Below are 16,365 nucleotides of genomic sequence, written 5' to 3' on the forward strand. Positions count from 1 at the left end.
TGCCTGTGCTGGGAAAGAGGGGCACATAGCCCCATGGAGTGCAGGGGACAGGTAAATCACAAAGACCTGGGAGGCTAGTTTTGCTCAAAATGCTCTGTTTATTGCTCTATTCAATGACCACGAGCGAATTATAAAAAGACACCAAATGTCTCTGTCTGCCGTGGAATAAATATTTAAAGTCATCAATAAAAACACGTGGCTCCAAGATAACACATGTTGCCAAAGAGTCATGCATGCCCAGCTGATGGGCTCTCACCACACGCATGGACACAGGAACACACGCAGAGCGACATACAGCGAGACTTTTGGGAAGGCTTTTCCACAGTGACAGAAAAATGTCTTACACAGATCTGAGGCCAAGTCCCCGTCCCACCCTTGGAGCTCCCCTCCCCAGCCCCCCGTCAGGGCCCAGATCTTTGGGTTCCCCACCCCCATCTGTCCCCTTCCAATGAATCCTGAGGGCATGTGACACCAAGAGGTCACCCTGGCTGTGACGCCCATCCCAACCCAGAGACCTTCCCTGGCTGGGATCTCTGCCAAACCCTCAGGAGCTCCCCAGGCCTGGCCTCCACGTTGTCAGCTCCATTCTCTATCTACTGGTACCAGTAACTGGGTGCAAAATGCAATTTGCCTGTTGGGAGAAGTGGGAATGGGGGCCTGAGGCAGGCACCTCTGCCTGGGCTGCTTAGGGGCTGGAGCTCATTACTCCTTTCCTGGGCTGAGGAGACACAGTGTCCGGTATAGACAGCAGAGATGGATGGACAGACAGAACACGCTGCAGCAGGAGGACACTTGGAGTGAGGCATGGAAACATTTTGGATCAAGTAGCAATGGAACCATCATTAAAAACTAAGGCCCCAGGTCTGCCCGGGGGTTCAGGCCCTGGGGCCCCAGGCCTGGCCTGGCACATTCCTCCCCCACCCTGCCACACTCCCCAATATGTACAGAAGGAAGAGCTATGCTGGGGGTAGGGGCCAGGCCAGGCTAATAGAGGAGGGAGGGAGCAGATCAAAGAGAAGGAAGAGGGACAGATAGGATCAGGGGAGCAGGCCAGACCCAAGGAAAGGCCCTGGATGACTGTAGTGAGGGCCCAGACTCTGGCTGGGCAGTGCCCAGTGGACCTTGGAAGAGAAGCGTGGTCATTCTGGGGATTGGCGGGACAGCTGCTTCTCATAGAGGCTCATGACGTGGTGCACAAACTGGTACTGCTCACACGTCTGGATCATGCCACCCCTGCCCAGCAGAGATGCAAAGTGGGATGGAGTCACTAAGGGATGAGTTACAGGAGGGGGCCCCCAAACCCACGGAGTACTCATCATTCGTGAAGCATGCCAGGGGCCTTGTGCAGTTTGGAGGGACCAACCCTTGCCAGCCAATGTCCCTCATCTTTCTTGTCAGGGACACAGATGATGTATCCCATGCTCTCAGCCCATCCTGTCTGCCAGCTCTATTTCTCTTCCCCTTTCTTCCAGAAGAGGAATCATCTGGATCTTGCCCTTCTATCTGCCGTCCTCCATATTTCTTATCTGCCCATTAGCCCATGCCTAGTGTGTCATCTTCCCTCACCCATGTGTACCCATCAGTGTCCCTGTGTGCCCCCACCACTGCCTGTTGGGCTGACCTGTCCTGACGGAGCTGGCATGTGGTCTTCAGGATGTCCACCACACCCTCCTGCCGCAGCTGCTGGCAGCAGATGCTGGTGGCAATGAAGCAGCCGGTCCTCCCGATCCCTGCACTGAGGGCCGAGGGGACGGGCAGGGTGAGGGGAAGAGTACCCAGGGATGGGGAGGGACCCTATCCCAGTGGGTAGCTAGGAGAACCCACCTGCAGTGGACGATGATGGGGGCACAGTGGGGCCCCTCCTGCTGGGCTGCCTCTTCCACCTCCCGTACCAGGTGCAGGAGTGGGGGGGCCCGGTCTGGGGTCTTCTGGTCCGGCCAGGATGTGAACCAGTAATGCTTCAGGCCTCGCTCTTCAGCCCCACTCTGCCCAGGAGACAGAGGCCCACCCCAGATACATGTGAATGCTTTCAGCCCACAAACCATCCAGAGATGGAGATGGGGTGCAAGGAGGATAAACATAGGAAGGACACAGGAAGTGGGAGCCCTCAGCCCTTCCATCTACACCATACTACCCAGGGACACCAGACGGGCCAAAGTCAGCTTGGTACCGGGGGCTGGTCTTTAGTTCTGCCCCAACAATTCCAGAATTATCCGAGAGAGGCCAAGAGCTTCTTCTCTAAGTCATTACTGTCTCCAGATTCCAAATATCCTAGTTGTCCCTTAGTCACATGGCCCAGAGGCCTGGGACTCTTCCTTTCTCCAGATTTTGCTCTGCTTGCCTCATCTCACCATCCTTATTAGGTGTTATTTCCTCTCCACTTTGACCTTTACCATCTCTCCACTGCACTGAGATCCCGTCTCCTCCCTAACCACACAGGGACCACAGAGGTTGAAGTGGTCTGTCCATAACACAAATCTGGACTTGCCACCCTGTGCTTAAAGTCCTTTGCTATGGACTGAATGTGTCCCCCCCTCCATCTCCCCACACCAAATTCACACATTGAAACCTAATTCCCAGTGTGAGTGCCTTTGGAAGGTGATTCAGTCCTGAGGGCAGAACCCTCGTGAATGGGATTCAAGTATTTATATAAAGGCTCCAGAGAGCTTCATCCTTTTGCCATGAACCAGGAAGTGGGCCCTCATCAGAAGCTGACCATGTTGCTGCTTTGATCTCAGACTCCCCAGCCTCTAGAATTATGAGAAATAAGTCTGTCATTTATAGGCCACTCTGTCTGTGGTGTTTGTTATAGCAGCCTGCACAGACTAAGACACCCTTCAATGGCTCTTATTGCTCTCTGAAAAAAACCCATTCCCCCTAGTTCTTAGCTGGGCAAATGAGACCTCTGGCATAGGCTCTACCCTTCCAGGCATATATGTCACCCTGTGTACTTGGATTGGATGCTTCTGAAAATGGTCTGTGGATAAAATATCTGTAGCACAGCACCTGGATGCATGCACATGCCCACCAGCGCACGCGCAAACACACACACGCACACACACACACACACAGAGCTGTTTCTCTGCTGAGAATGCTTTTCCTGCTAGTCTGTCCTCAGTCAACTCTTACTCATCCTTTGAGTGTCCATTCAGCATCCCTACTTCAGCATCTCCCTGAGCATGCCAGCTAGCAGAGAGTCCTTCTGCATTCTTATCTATCTCTAGCTTCCTTATCACCTTCTGTGTGCTTCTTGACCAGAGTTCAGGCTTTGGACAGCTGTGTTCCCAGAATCCAACCCAAAACCAAGCTCAGGCAGGTGCTTTTAATGGTTTATGGACAAAAATAAATACCATCAAACCTCAGATGCCCTGTTTTTTTTTTTTCCTTTGACCAGCTTCATGGCATTGAGAAGATGAGGCAGCCCCCAACCCTCTCATCTCAGTCTTTCTTTCTGGGAAATTTCTACTTGGAAAGCTGTTCCTCAGGTCCTTGGGTAACTTGGCTGTGACTACTATAACCTCTGATCTTTACTCCCTGGCCCTTCATGCCCTCCAGAAAGATCTATAGGGGCTGCTAAGGTGGGTACTCCCCTCTGGGGGCTGAGGTGCCCCCTGACATCCCTTTACAGTGAAAGAAGGACAGCTCAGAGGGACAAGTTTCAGGCCTTGAGCTCACTTTCTGTGGATGGACCCTGTGGCTGTCACCACTAATGGACTTCCCAGGTTGCTTGCAGATTGGGTGTCACCTTCTTGGTGCCTGCCTCACTTCTTCTTCCCTTCAGAGTTGTTATTATTAGAGTCTACTTCCCCCAAACTTGAATCTTATCGTTTCTCAAAACCAGAACTTATTAATCTCCCTGATTCCAAAGGAACAGTCTCTTCTGTTATGCTGATCCTGGAGGAAGTACAGCTCCAGGGTGGGAGGATGCCTTCCCCCACTCTGGGCTGTTTTGTATTGCTCATATTTTGTGTAGCTTCCTTTTTCTTGACATTTTCTGTTAACCATGGAAGCGCCTGACCCCTGGTGGACATATTGGGTATTGCATACCAGAAGCCCAGCATCTCAAAGTCATAATGAGCCTTTAGTTATAAGGACAATGCTGGAGGTTGCTGAATTCTCTCACCCAGTCTTGGCCTAGGGAGCATTTAAAGCTGAGCTAAAAGTCATTATGAATGGCAGCGTAGAGAATGAGCTCAACAGCATTAAATGCAACCACAGTTTGGGAAATGCAATGGGGGTTTGGTCTGGCCTTTCCATTCACCACTCCCTCACCCGAGCTCATCAGTGAATTCTGGGAGTGATAGAGACCTTTACATCAGCTACATTGTACTCTTGGGCCTTGTTCTCTGTGGTGTCCTCAATTAAACCCCCATCCCCCATCCCACCAGCCCAGCTCAGCCCCAGTCTCACCCTGAGGGAGATGAGTCGTAGCCGGTAATCCTCTGTGTGAATGACTTTCTGCACAGTGATCTCCACGCCGTCGTGCACCACCTGCTCCTCTGGCCAATACTCAGTGCATTTCTGCAGGGACCCAGATCAGGTTTGGATATATCCCACCCCCAACCCTGCTTCCCTCTTATTCTCTCGCTATGATTCTTCAGAGCTGAGGAATATACAAGTTTGCTGTTAACACTGGGTGTAAACCTCAGCTTCATCATCTAAAAGCTAATTGTCTTCTCTGAGCCTCAAGTTTCCCCATCTGAAAATGGAAATAATACCCATTTTGAAAGACTTCTATGGGTATTCAACTGAATGGGTTACTATTCCACATAGACATAGTTCTGGCAGCCTTGTACTTACGATCATGTGCACTGGAGTGGGAGAGACCAGGTCTAGGCGTTGCCTCTGAGTGTGTGGCACTGAGCAAATGATTTAACCTTACTGAGCCTCACATCTCCTCATCTGGCCAGTGGAGCGAACACTACCAGTCTCACAAGATTGTCATAAGGATTAATATGAAAACAAGATGCTTGGTGTAGGGCACAAAAAAAGCAGACACTGGCAAAGTGGGGTCCCTACCTCGTTCATCTCCTCGATGTTGGTGATCATGACAATGATGGGTGTGTGCTCCTGCCACACCATGCGCCAGAAGTCAGCGATCGTGCTGACAATGGGTCCCTGTGTGGCGATGTATACCTTCTCCTCCCCACCGTAGCCCTGTGGCCAGCCAAGTCCAAGGTCAATGTCAGAGGCAGTGCTCTCAGGGTCCTGTCCCCATCCCAGGCTTTTCTGGGGTTTGCAGGAGCCAGACTGGAGGATGGGGTCCCATCAGCTCAGGCCTCTCTTTCAGTGGGAGGCCATTGGGATGGGGCTACATACCCGGATGTAGTTGGCGTTGATGTAGGAACTCAGAGGATCATCAGGGTCGGGCGAGGTGAGACACACTCTGCTATGAGGATCTGTGGGGGACAGGGGAGGCTATCCCATCTCTAGCTCACTTAACCCCCTCATGGGTGCTGCTAGGGCCCACCATTCCTGGTCTACTCCAAAGCACCACATTTCTTCTGCGATCCTACAGTTCTTCCTTCTCCTGCACACTAGCAAAATGATGACCCATCCTCGGTCCATTCAGGCAGGTGATGATCCAGGATGAAGAGGAGGACAGAGAAAGAGGCCCTGGGTCTCACCTCAATGCCTGCCCTCTGCCCCTGAAGCTGCCCTGTACTCACTCGCACCTTGTATTCTGGAGTGAAGAGAGCTAGTTAAGGAAGGAATGGCCTGGGTACAGCACCTGGGCAGCAGGCAGCAGCTGGAGTATGAGAACACACTGTCACCGACTTCTCTGTGAGCTTATAAAGCACATGGCCTTTTTAAGCCTCAGTTTTCTCATCTATAACATGGGGGTAAGTATACCTCCTTCCTAGAGCTATTGGGAAAATAAATGAGAAAACAGAGGTGGAAGTGCTGAATAAACTGTGAAATTCTTTGTAAATATAAGGGCTGTTAAGATTTGGGGGTAGAAAGCTGAGGAGAATACTGGGAGAAAAAGGTCAAGTTTCCCATGTCTGAAATGAGACTGGAGGGTCTTTGTAGAGTTGTGAGCACAAAGGGTCTCCTCCCACAATCTTTTTACTTGTCAAATTCCATGGTAACAGATTCCCTTAACATCTTGTTCTTCTTCCTGGAGTAGAATTTGTTTTGTTCCAGCCAGAGCCTCCCTGTATTGACTAGTCTTGAGAGGCTGGGATTGGGACGTTCTGTGGTGTGTGTAGGGAAGCTGGCTGGGGGCCTGGAGCATTGGGTCCCGGTTGTGCTTTGTCACCAGCCTCCTGTCTTGTCCCCTCTCTGAATCTCAGTTTCTCCACTGCAATAGGGAGGGCTGGAAAGGCGCTGCCAGTATGCACATGATGGGGCTCTCAAAGGCAGTGTGGGGGTGTCATTAAGAGACATGACTGAGCCAGAGAGCCTGGTCCAAATCCTGGCTCTACGACTTCCCAGCTTGTCAACATGGACCATTTACTTAACCTCTCCTGCCTTATCTACAACTGGGGACATCCTCCTTCTACAGTGAACTCATTTATCTTGTAAAGGTTAAAGGGTCTAACATTAATAAATGGAGCCTTTAGATCAGTAAGTAATGTGGGCCACAGTAGACACCACAAACTAGCTGCTCTTGGGACCATTTTTACAAGTTTTACCTTAACTGAGTGGATAGAAAGAAGAAAACCTGGAGCAGCAGGAGGGGATGTGCTTAAGTCTCCCCCCTCCAGCCCTCTGCTTGTCCCAGTCCACTCTCTGGATCTTGGTCAGTGTCTCGGGGGTGGGTAGATTTCATGGAGAGGGGCACAGAAGGGTGGCAGGAATGGAGAGGAGTGAGGGTGAGCAGGAGGGGGCTTCTGGGTGACCAGCAGAGGAGAGGAGCAGGAAGCTCTGCCTGGGCCGTCTCCCTTCTTCCTAGCTGCCCTTGCCCAGATTAGGTGCCAGAAAGACAGAAGTGGGCACTGTCCCCTCTGGTCAGATACCCAGGTCTTTGGTATTAAAGAACCATTGTGGCAATGATGGCCCTTATGGAGCACTGACTCTGTGCCTGGGGCTGTGCATGTGAGAAGGGACTCCTAAAGCAATAAGCCATGGTCCCTCCCCCAAAGAAGGCATAGCGCCGGGAGGCAGACAAGTAAGTAGTGGCGTGTGTGAGCACTGGGGCTGTGGTAACAGCGGGGGCCTGAGTGGGTGGGTGGGTTTCCTGGCTGGAGTTGAAGGAACAGCAGAAAGAACAGGGAATCCTGTCCTGTCAGATACAGGTGCACACAGGGCCAAGGCTGGGACTGGTGAGAGATGTGGCTGGAGAGGAACCAGCGGCCAGAGTCTCATAAACTATGCTTAGATAGGGTGACAATGACACTGTTTAAGGAGGAGAAGGACATGGTTAGATTTGTTTTGTACCATTCTGATGGCAAGAGTAGAAGACAGACAGGAGAGGAGAATGTGGAGTCAGGAGACCAGTCAGGAAATTACTATGATGATCCAAGAAAGAAATATCAAAGGTCACAGGGCTGCCTGGCATGGCAGGGCTCTGTGGAGCATTTATGTCAATGCAGTCTATGTAAATGGCATCCCTTAGGATGGGGCAATATGGAAGCTCCAACTCCAAAAAGTCACTTTGTGGTGAGGATGGAGAGGGGAGTGAGATTTGAGAGATATTCATTCTCATTCATTCGTTCATTCATTCAAATGGGTGCAGAATATCTACTGTGTGTCAGGCACTATTTTGGTGCTTGGGACACCATGGTGATAAGAACAGAAATTGTGTCCCTGTATCTTGCTCTTGGTGCTGCCGGGGTTAGTGATTCCTCTGACTGTCCATAGACCTCTGTCTCCTACTAGCCTGGGAGCTCCAAGTGCACAGAATCTGTGTCTCATTCGTGTCTGAATTCTTAGACCCCAGGCAGGGGCTCAGAAAACACAGATGAGAGAAGAAACCTCAGGGTGTTCTGCATCTAAGAGGGGGGCCTCTGCTAAGCTTGACCTGCCCTCTGTCCCCCAACCCAGTCTCTGAGGGTGAAGGATCTGTTCTTGCTGGACACAGATAAGATTCTCTGCTGGGCTGGCTTGGAAGCCTGGAGGCTCGGGCGGGGTTGGAACCAGGGTGGCTGGAACCTGTCAGCAATCCAGTGAGGACCACGTGGAGCACGGTCTGACTCTAGTGGCCATTCTGAGTAGCCGGCAAAGCCCTCCTCTCCACTCTGGGGTGCCCCCTCCCCTCCTTCCAGGTAGAGTTGGGAAGGGGAGGGAGAGATGAGGGAAGAGGTGGCAGCCCTGAGTAATGCATCCTGGCCATAAATGGTGCTTTGTTTAACCGGAACTACCTAGAGACTGTATAACTATAGCAACCACAAGTCGATATTTTAAAAGTTAAAAATAAGTTATGACATCTTACATGTTGTTGGAGATGCTGACAGCGAAACCGCTTTTTTAAAGCTTCACTACTCTACAAATTGAGTGGAGTAGGTTTTGGGGGCTCCACTTTCAACAAGTTACCCCCAGGTTAGCCCAGGTGCCTGGGGCCAGACACCTGGCCCCAATCCCTGTAGTAGACAGCCAGGGATTTGATGAAAGTTATCTGAAAATGGTGCCACGGGGAGGAAACTGGAATGCACCCCCAAAGGAGAACCCCCTTCTCAGACCTTCCAGGGGACTGCTCCAGGCAGATTCGCTTGGATGCACTGTGTGATGGGACCTCATGACTTGACAGGGGCAGCTCATTCCCCTGTGGGGTGGCTCTACCTGATGGAGAACTGACAATCTGATCAAATGGAACATGAGGTAGACGAAGAGTCCAATTCTGGGGTCACCAAACTCAGCTCTGTACTTCCCAGCTATGTGACTGTGGATGAGCCACTTAGCCTCTCTGAGCCTTAATGTCCTCTCCTTAAAACCTGCCCATTCTGAAGAGAGAAGAGGATGGGAAAACACTTTTCAGTCACTATATACTATCTAGGAGCCACCCTTTGCTCTGGGTTTCTACAGAGCCCAGAACAACACTTGGCCAGGCCAGGCAAGGGCCAGGCCAAGGGCTGTGTGAGAAAATGAACTGACCTTGGCCTCCTGCTAGGGAGGCTTTCCCTTCACTGGTCACCCCAGCCCTCCATCTGGTGCCCTCCAGGGATGAGTGTCCTGCCACCCTGGAGGCCCAGTTCTGGGCTTAAGTCTTCCCAGGTGAGGGTGAGCCTGTCCCCGTACCCCTAGGGCAGTGACTACTCACTGGGAAGGATGGTTTTGTAGCGGTTCTTCCGCACCAGCCCAGGGATGTCGTACTCTTTTGGATCCACAAAGTTCATGGGGATTTCCTGCAGGAGAAGGACATTGGGGTGTGAGCAGCTGTGGGCTGGCTCTTGAAGATGTTCTAACTAGGTGCTGCTTGCCCTCAAGTTTTGTCGGGCTACCTTAAGTGCACTACTCATTCATTCAAGAAACATTTACTGTTAAATGAGTTAGTACACGTAGGGCATTTAGGATAGTGACTGGCACATGCCAAGAGCATGACACATGTTATAACTAGTGTTTATTGAGGGCCACCATGGCACATGGCAGACGCTCAGCAAGTGATGAATAAATGAAGAACAAGACAGAAGTGACAAGGCCAATCGCTACATTCTTCCATGTTCTCTGTGCAACAGCAAAACCAGGTAGTTTCACTGAATTATGTGCCCACCCTAGGCGTCCCTACCTTGGTGGTGCTGCTTTCCTGCCACACCTGCCCCACCCTCATCTCCGCATGCGTCTATCTGAAAGGCCAAGGCCTCTGAGAAGCCTCTTGAGTCTGCAGCAGAAGGGGTCTTCTGCCGAACCCCCAGGACTGTGTGTGCCCCTCCACCTGTCCTGTGTCCAGAGCTCCACGTCTGCCCTCTGCTCCTGGCATGCAAAGTCTCCCTGTATCTGGCCCCTCTTGACCTCCAGTTGTGCCCATGTCTTTGTGGCTACGATCATGCCATTCACAGTCCTGCCTCCAGGCTGAGCTTGTGGCATTCCACTCGCCGGGAGCTCTGGTCTCACTCTCCATCTCTCCAAAACATTCCAGTACCTAAAGGTTCACCCCAGCTCCACCTCCCTAAGATGTCCTCTGGGATGTTTCTCCAGTGCCTCTTGCCCCTGCGCTCCCTTCTGATCTGTCCACACGGTTTACCACCTGAACACAGTGTCCCATTGTTTGTTGTTTCTGGACACATTATATGGGCTGTTGTAAAATGCAGATCATGATGCCTTCCAGGGTTGTGAGAATCCAAAGGAAACAAAAACACACATGTGCAAAACTACCCATGGAGAGGGTGCTCAGGCCATGTTCCTTGCTCTCTGGCAAACATCTACAATACTCAGGCTGGGGATATAGCTCAGTTGGTAGAGTGTTTGCCTTGCATGCACAAGGCCCTGGCTTCAATCTCCAGCAATGACCCCCCCCCAAAAAAAAAAAAACCCAAAAAACAAAAAAACAAAAACAAAAAAACAAAACCCAACAAACAAACAACAACAACAACAACAACAACAAAAACCTACAATACTCTATTTAACAGAAAAGAACATGGTGGATGGAAGCTATTTCTTCAAGGGGAGAAGGTGGTGGCAGGAGCCTGGAGTGGGAGCTGAGGCTGGCTGTTAAGAACGCCTTTCCAGAGGCATCAGGTGGGGAAAGATGTGAGGAGGAACTAGGGATGGGGACGCAGGCACAGGGCAGCTGGCCCAACTGTAAGTGCACAGTCCCTGCAGGGGTGGGATGGGGCTGGAGCACAGGCTGGGAAAGGAGGTGGGGATAGATCAAGCAGGCGGACCCATTTCTTCTGCAGGGTGTCAAGTTCTGGAGAACCTGGAGCAGTGGGTTTGAGGGTGCTGGTGGGTGAGTCATCTGATTGATGAAGTTGATTGAGGAAGTGGGCTTCTGAGCCTCAGCCCCTTTCTTCTTCCTCCTCTTGGAGGCCTCCTGCCAAGAAAGAATGATGGAGGCACCCCATGGGGGAAGGTCCACCATGGGCCACACTGCCTCAGTGGTGGGAAGTTTGTGTGATTCTGGGGCTTGGTATCAGGAAGCTTACTCTTGCTGTACCTTGTGCAGCCTCATTTCAAACCTACCTTTCTCCATAAAGGTGTCACTGTGACCTGCCATGTTTTAGCTCTTTACTGGCTGTGCGCTCAGGCAGGTGAACAGGGCTGTCAATGATTGGACCCCTCAAAGTCCAACAGCCAGAGGCTGTTGCAGAGGCTGCAGGAGGAGATTAGGACCTAAGCTAGAGCCTTAGGGGTGGCAAGGAGGGGAGGGGACTGGAGAGATGTCAAGACAATGTACAATGCTTAGGGATGTCAGGCAGGAGGAGGGTGGGAAGACAGGAGGATAGGAAGTTCAGCTTTCTGTGGCTTTCAGAGCAGAGTCCTGGCAAAGACCCAGGAACACCATAGCATGCCAATCACCCAGCTGGCTACTTTGCACATAGTAATTAATCTCCATAATCCTATCATTTCATCCCATTTTCCAGATTAGGACACAAAGGCTCAGAGAAAAATCAGTTTGCCCAAGGTGGCAGGAGAGCTGAGAATGAGGTGGTGCTCATTACTCCAGATGCCAAGTCTGGGCATTACCCACAACTCGGCTGGATGGATGAGTGATATGAGTGGAGAGTCCGCCTACAGAGGGTGGCAGGCACAAGGGGACTCACAAAGAATTCGGCCTGTAGCAGGAAAGGGTCCAGGGCCTTTTCATGGAGCTCCTCTGCTCGGAGGACGCGGGAGGCACTGAGCAGGTACTCGTGGGCTGACTCCTCACGAGGGGACACGAGATAGCCGAAGCCTTCCTCATTGCAGCCCGGGGTGCACATGTCCAAGGTCAGGGAGACATTGGAGCCCCTCCTGGAAGGACCGAGAAGGAGGAAATGAATCTTGGGAAGGGACAGGCTTTAGCTGGGATCCTTGGGCCTCAGAGGGGAGGGTGGGGGGTTATGGGGGACAGGGAGGGATATGGGAAAAGGAGTGGGAGTGTGGCAAGACCCTGTCACAGGAGCGTGAGACTCAGTCCTGAGGTGAAATCCTGCACCCCTCTCTCCTGCCTCCTGCAGCAAAGCAACTGGGTGGGTATTTGGGGCCTCAGATTCCATCCAAAGCAACCCAACATGGCCCTCCTCTGGGCTCATCTCTGTCCCAGATGGAGGCAGTTTCACCCTATGGCTCCTAAGCAGCCCCCAGAGTAGTCCCTGCCTAGGTCAGAGGAGCAGGGCTTGAGCCTAAGATGGCTCCAAACCTCTGCAACACAGCTCTGGGCCCAATCCTGACCGAGGCTGCCGGTGGGTCAAGAACACATCCTCCAGGAGAGGTCAGGACCCTCAGGAAAGGAGGGAGTCCCAGGGGCAGCTTAGTGGCAGCAAGGATAAACTTCATGTGTCCAGTAAACCACAAAACAGAAAGGACCCCCTCTACATAGAGATGGAAAGTGAGTCCTTATGAGCGGACCAGAGACGCCGAGGCTCTCATTGTGGCAGAGATGAAACAAAAAGCTGGCTTTCCTGCCTCTTCATCCAGTGCTCTTTCTCTGACATCGTGGGGGTAACTCAGTGGTGAGACCTGGCTTGTGCAGTTAGGGTCTGAGAAGAGGATTTCACACCTCCAAAGTGCTCTGCAGAATACTGAGACACTTTAGAAAAGGGTTCTGTGGCCAGGTGACTTTGGGAAATGCCACATACTGTCTCCTTGCTGATTTATAATGAACACAGGCACACTAAAGGCCCTGACGAGTCCTGCAGTAAGGAAAGCTACCAGAACTTCCTTGAGCAAAGGAGAGTGTACACATGTGCACACCGGCAGATGCCTAGGTGTGCTTGTGTAATAGCACTTTTTTTTTTTTTTTTTTTTTTTTTACACCTGAAGATCATGTATCTGCACTGGCTGGGCTATGAGAGCAGCTCTCTCCTGGGCTGTCAGAGTCGACATCTACCTTTTGGGATGGGAGCTGAAAGCATGAGGGCCCGTCAAGCCCACCCCTCCTCCACCCCTCCCACCTCTCCTGCAGACCCATGGACTTGACGGTCAGTGAGGCAGGGTCCGCCTCAGGCTTGATGTCCATCACGCAGTCAAACACAGGAGTCTCGGGCACTGGATCCAGGTCCAGGAAGTCATCCTCGACTTTCTCCTCCATCCACTCTGAGTAGGTAAAGGAGGGCTGGCGGCTCACAGATTGGCGCCTGTCCTCTGGGGGCACCGGGGTGGGCGGCTCTGGGGGAGCCTTTAGGAGGTGCCACACCTGGTTGAGAATATAGGGCTTAATGGACCTAGAACCATGCCAGCTGTGATGTCCTGGGGTGACCACAGGATTGGGCCCTCTGTCCCTCCATGTATCTAGAGCAGCCATGCTCTCCTGGGAGCTGTCTATGAGGAACTCTGATCTCCTAGGTGGGAGGTTCCTCCATCTACTCTCCCTCCCTGTCCTCTGGGGTTCGGGGAGCCTCCCTGCCTCAGCCCCTTTCCCCAGCCCAGATGGCTGCAAGCCAATTTCTAGGAAGAAGGCATCTCTTGCCCCAGGCCAGGCATCCTGGCCAAGGGAGACAGATACATGTCCTTGTCCTACCCAGCACCCAGGATGTCTAGTCTGTAGATCAGATGGGAGCTGGTGAGAAGCAGGACCTCAGGGCCAGAGGAGGAAAGCACTGAGGTTGGGGCAGGGGGCACCTTACCAGGGTGGTGACGAGGACCAGGCCCACGGACAGGGAGACCAGCAGCAGACTGGGGACTCCCGAGGTCCCTGCGCCCAGCCAGGCCTGGGGAACATTAAACAAACAGGTCAGGGTGGTGGTGGGGGCCGAGTTCTTGTCTATTCCAAAGGTGACAAAGCTGAGGCTCTAAAAAAGCATCTCTGGGGTCTGAGGTGGGGAGCAGGCAGAACTTCAGGGGCTTGGAAATATCTCCTGAACTCAGAGAAGCCCCATTCAGGAGTTGGGGAGGGTGGACTGGAGGCCCCTAACACATCTCCCCACCCCCAGGTTCCCCAGAGCTTACTCACCGCGGGTCCCAGCTGTTTCAGGATTGTGAGCGAGGAGAGGATGAGATCTGTGGCATTCTGCAACCAGATGTGGCCGTAGCCGCTGAACCAGAGCACCCCACAGGCAAGCTGGGGCAGTCGGGGGATCAGGCTGAGTTCAGAGCCCGGGCTCCTTGCCCCCACATTCTCAGCCTCACCCTCAATCTGGATCCCCAAGGAGGTTCCTGAACCTTTCAGGTCCAGATGAGGTAGCTGAGGGAAGGGCCCAAGTGCTGTGTATCCAGAGGAGAGATTTCAGGACTCTCCTTGGAGAGAAGCAGACTAAAAGCAGTCAAAACAAAGGGACGACCCCACGGGTACATACATAAAAAGGGAAGCCTCCCAGAAAGGCCTCCACAGACAGGAAGGAAGTCCTCAGGATCAGGGGGTCAAGGGTCTGGGGGGGCCCTGCAGTCCTGATCCTTGAGTGAGGGAAGACAGGTTGTGAGGGGCTTATCTCCTGAAGCTGCAGCAGCATTCCTGCCCTCCCCTCACATGATCTTCAGGACTTGAAGTTACCCAGGGCCCCTCTTCTTTGTCTCCCCAGGTAGCTATCTTGGGGAGGAAGTGGAAGGCTGTCCCTCAACCCACCCGCTCTCCAGGTCCTCATGAGGCCTGTGACATCCTTACCAGGAACTGTGAGGCAGCGAACAGGCACAGGCTGCTCCTGACAGTGAGGGAGTGGCTCCCGGTGCCTTGAGGTGGTGGTTTCTGAGCTGGCTCTGAGGGTGGTGGGGGCGGTGGCATCTCTCTCTGCACATTGGGGAGCCCTTTGGCCTCGTCCAGCGCCTCCATCACTACCGGCTGGGGGAGACCTGTGCAAGGTGGGACACGCAGGCCAATTACACCAGGCCCTGCCCGTGCACAGGGTTCTGCTGACCCACGGTGGACAGTTCCTTCTGGAGTTGCTGTGGCTTCCTCCCAATCCGGGATCAGTCAGCGTGGCTCCTCTTCCAGCAGTCACCCTCGATTAGCAAAGCAATATTCACCTACCTTCGTCAGAAAGAGCTAAGTGTGGGTGGACAAATTATTTCTCTTTTATTTCTCCAGTAACAGAGTTAAAATGGCAGGAGGTTTTTCAGAGTTAATATCGTTGTATTTACGCAGCTTCATTCTTTTCTATTTCTTAAGGAAACAAAAAACAACCACCTCAAACTCGATTAAAAAAGAAAGAAAGAAAGAAAGAAAGAAAAAAAAAAAAGACACAGCATAACCAGGCCGTGACCCTGAACAACCCACCTACGCCTGCTCTCTGGAGTTTTGTTTTTCGTGGTCTGTGTCCTGACTGGGGCTGAAAGCTGGACTGTTAAGATCATAGCCACGTGCCTCCCCCACCTTGGGACCCCCACACTGAGAGGGGGTGGGCAATCTGGGGGATGTGGAAGAAAATCTTGGTGTAGTAAGATCGATACCACATGTTGGGGTCGAGCTCAGGGTCTGTCCGTGGTTGGTGTGGCCTCAGGAGAGTCACTTCCTTTTCGAATCTCAGTTTCCCCACCTGAAAAGTGGGGGATGGGATCAACCCCTGTTTTTCTAATTGTGCTTTTCGGAGCTCCAGGGTTTCTTGGGTGCAGCAGGGGCTGTTACCAAATGCCTGGAGTTCCTATGCCTGTGTCTCAGCATGGAAGCTATTCCTGTTCCCATTCCATATGCTGGGCTTCTGGTACGATGATTTCAACAGTTCTACTAACGCATCCGACCACCACTGGCTACTCCAGTGCTATCCATCCTGGTGAGTCCACATGTTAGTCCCCACCCAAACTCATGTCTCAGTTTATCACCCAGAAGGGCAAGAGCAACAAAACGGATGTGTACGGCTTATTAGCTGGGATGGAGCTGCCCACACATCACTGTGCAGATGGGACAATGGACTTCTTTTCTGGTTGGGGTACAACAGAACCAGAGGAGACCAACACAGCTGTTTGTGCATATGCCTGCTCACTCATGCCACAAACACTTCCAGAGCCTCTCACAGCCCAGATCAACAGTGGAATACACAGCCCTGATCCTGGATTATACCCGTGTGAACATAATAGGTTCCCCCTTTCCAGCTGGTTCCTCTTCTTTTTAAAAAGTTTGTTTTAACTAGTTATACATGACAGTCGGATGCACTTTGACACATCATATATAATGGAGTATAATATCTCATTCTTCTGGTTGTACATGATGTAGAATCACACTGGTCATACAATTATATATGTACATAGGGTAATAATGTCTGATTCATTCTACTATCCTTCCTACCCCATACTTCCTCCCTTCACTCCCCTCTACTTAATCTAAAGTAACTCTATTCTTCCCTAACCTTGCCCCCATTGTGAATTAGCATCTGCATATAAGAGAAAACATTCAGCTTTTGGTTTTTTGGGATTGGT

At 52.0% G+C, this 16,365-nt stretch overlaps 1 protein-coding gene across 2 annotated transcripts in view; it reads right to left on the reverse strand.

The window, feature by feature from the left end:
• Window positions 1–92: 92 nt before the first annotated feature.
• PTPN5 (protein tyrosine phosphatase non-receptor type 5) overlaps window positions 93–16,365 on the reverse strand; it is a 67,325-nt gene continuing 51,052 nt past the window's right edge. Inside the window, exons 3-14 of one of the 2 annotated variants that reach the window (XM_081278514.1) lie at window positions 14,621–14,805; window positions 13,973–14,029; window positions 13,647–13,730; window positions 12,975–13,216; window positions 11,643–11,832; window positions 9,203–9,287; window positions 5,320–5,399; window positions 5,020–5,157; window positions 4,411–4,521; window positions 1,825–1,985; window positions 1,622–1,735; window positions 93–1,233 (exon numbers count right to left, since the gene is read on the reverse strand). In XM_081278514.1, the coding sequence (XP_081134640.1) occupies window positions 1,140–1,233; window positions 1,622–1,735; window positions 1,825–1,985; window positions 4,411–4,521; window positions 5,020–5,157; window positions 5,320–5,399; window positions 9,203–9,287; window positions 11,643–11,832; window positions 12,975–13,216; window positions 13,647–13,730; window positions 13,973–14,029; window positions 14,621–14,805 (1,541 nt within the window). In that variant the 3' untranslated portion in view covers window positions 93–1,139. Of the gene's footprint in view, window positions 1,234–1,621; window positions 1,736–1,824; window positions 1,986–4,410; window positions 4,522–5,019; window positions 5,158–5,319; window positions 5,400–9,202; window positions 9,288–11,642; window positions 11,833–12,974; window positions 13,217–13,646; window positions 13,731–13,972; window positions 14,081–14,620; window positions 14,806–16,365 lie in introns of both variants that reach the window. The other variant, XM_081278513.1, reaches the window with a different exon arrangement.

This window comes from Spermophilus citellus (genome assembly GCF_964194105.1).
Source record: "Spermophilus citellus genome assembly, chromosome: 2".
NCBI lineage: Eukaryota > Metazoa > Chordata > Mammalia > Rodentia > Sciuridae > Spermophilus > Spermophilus citellus.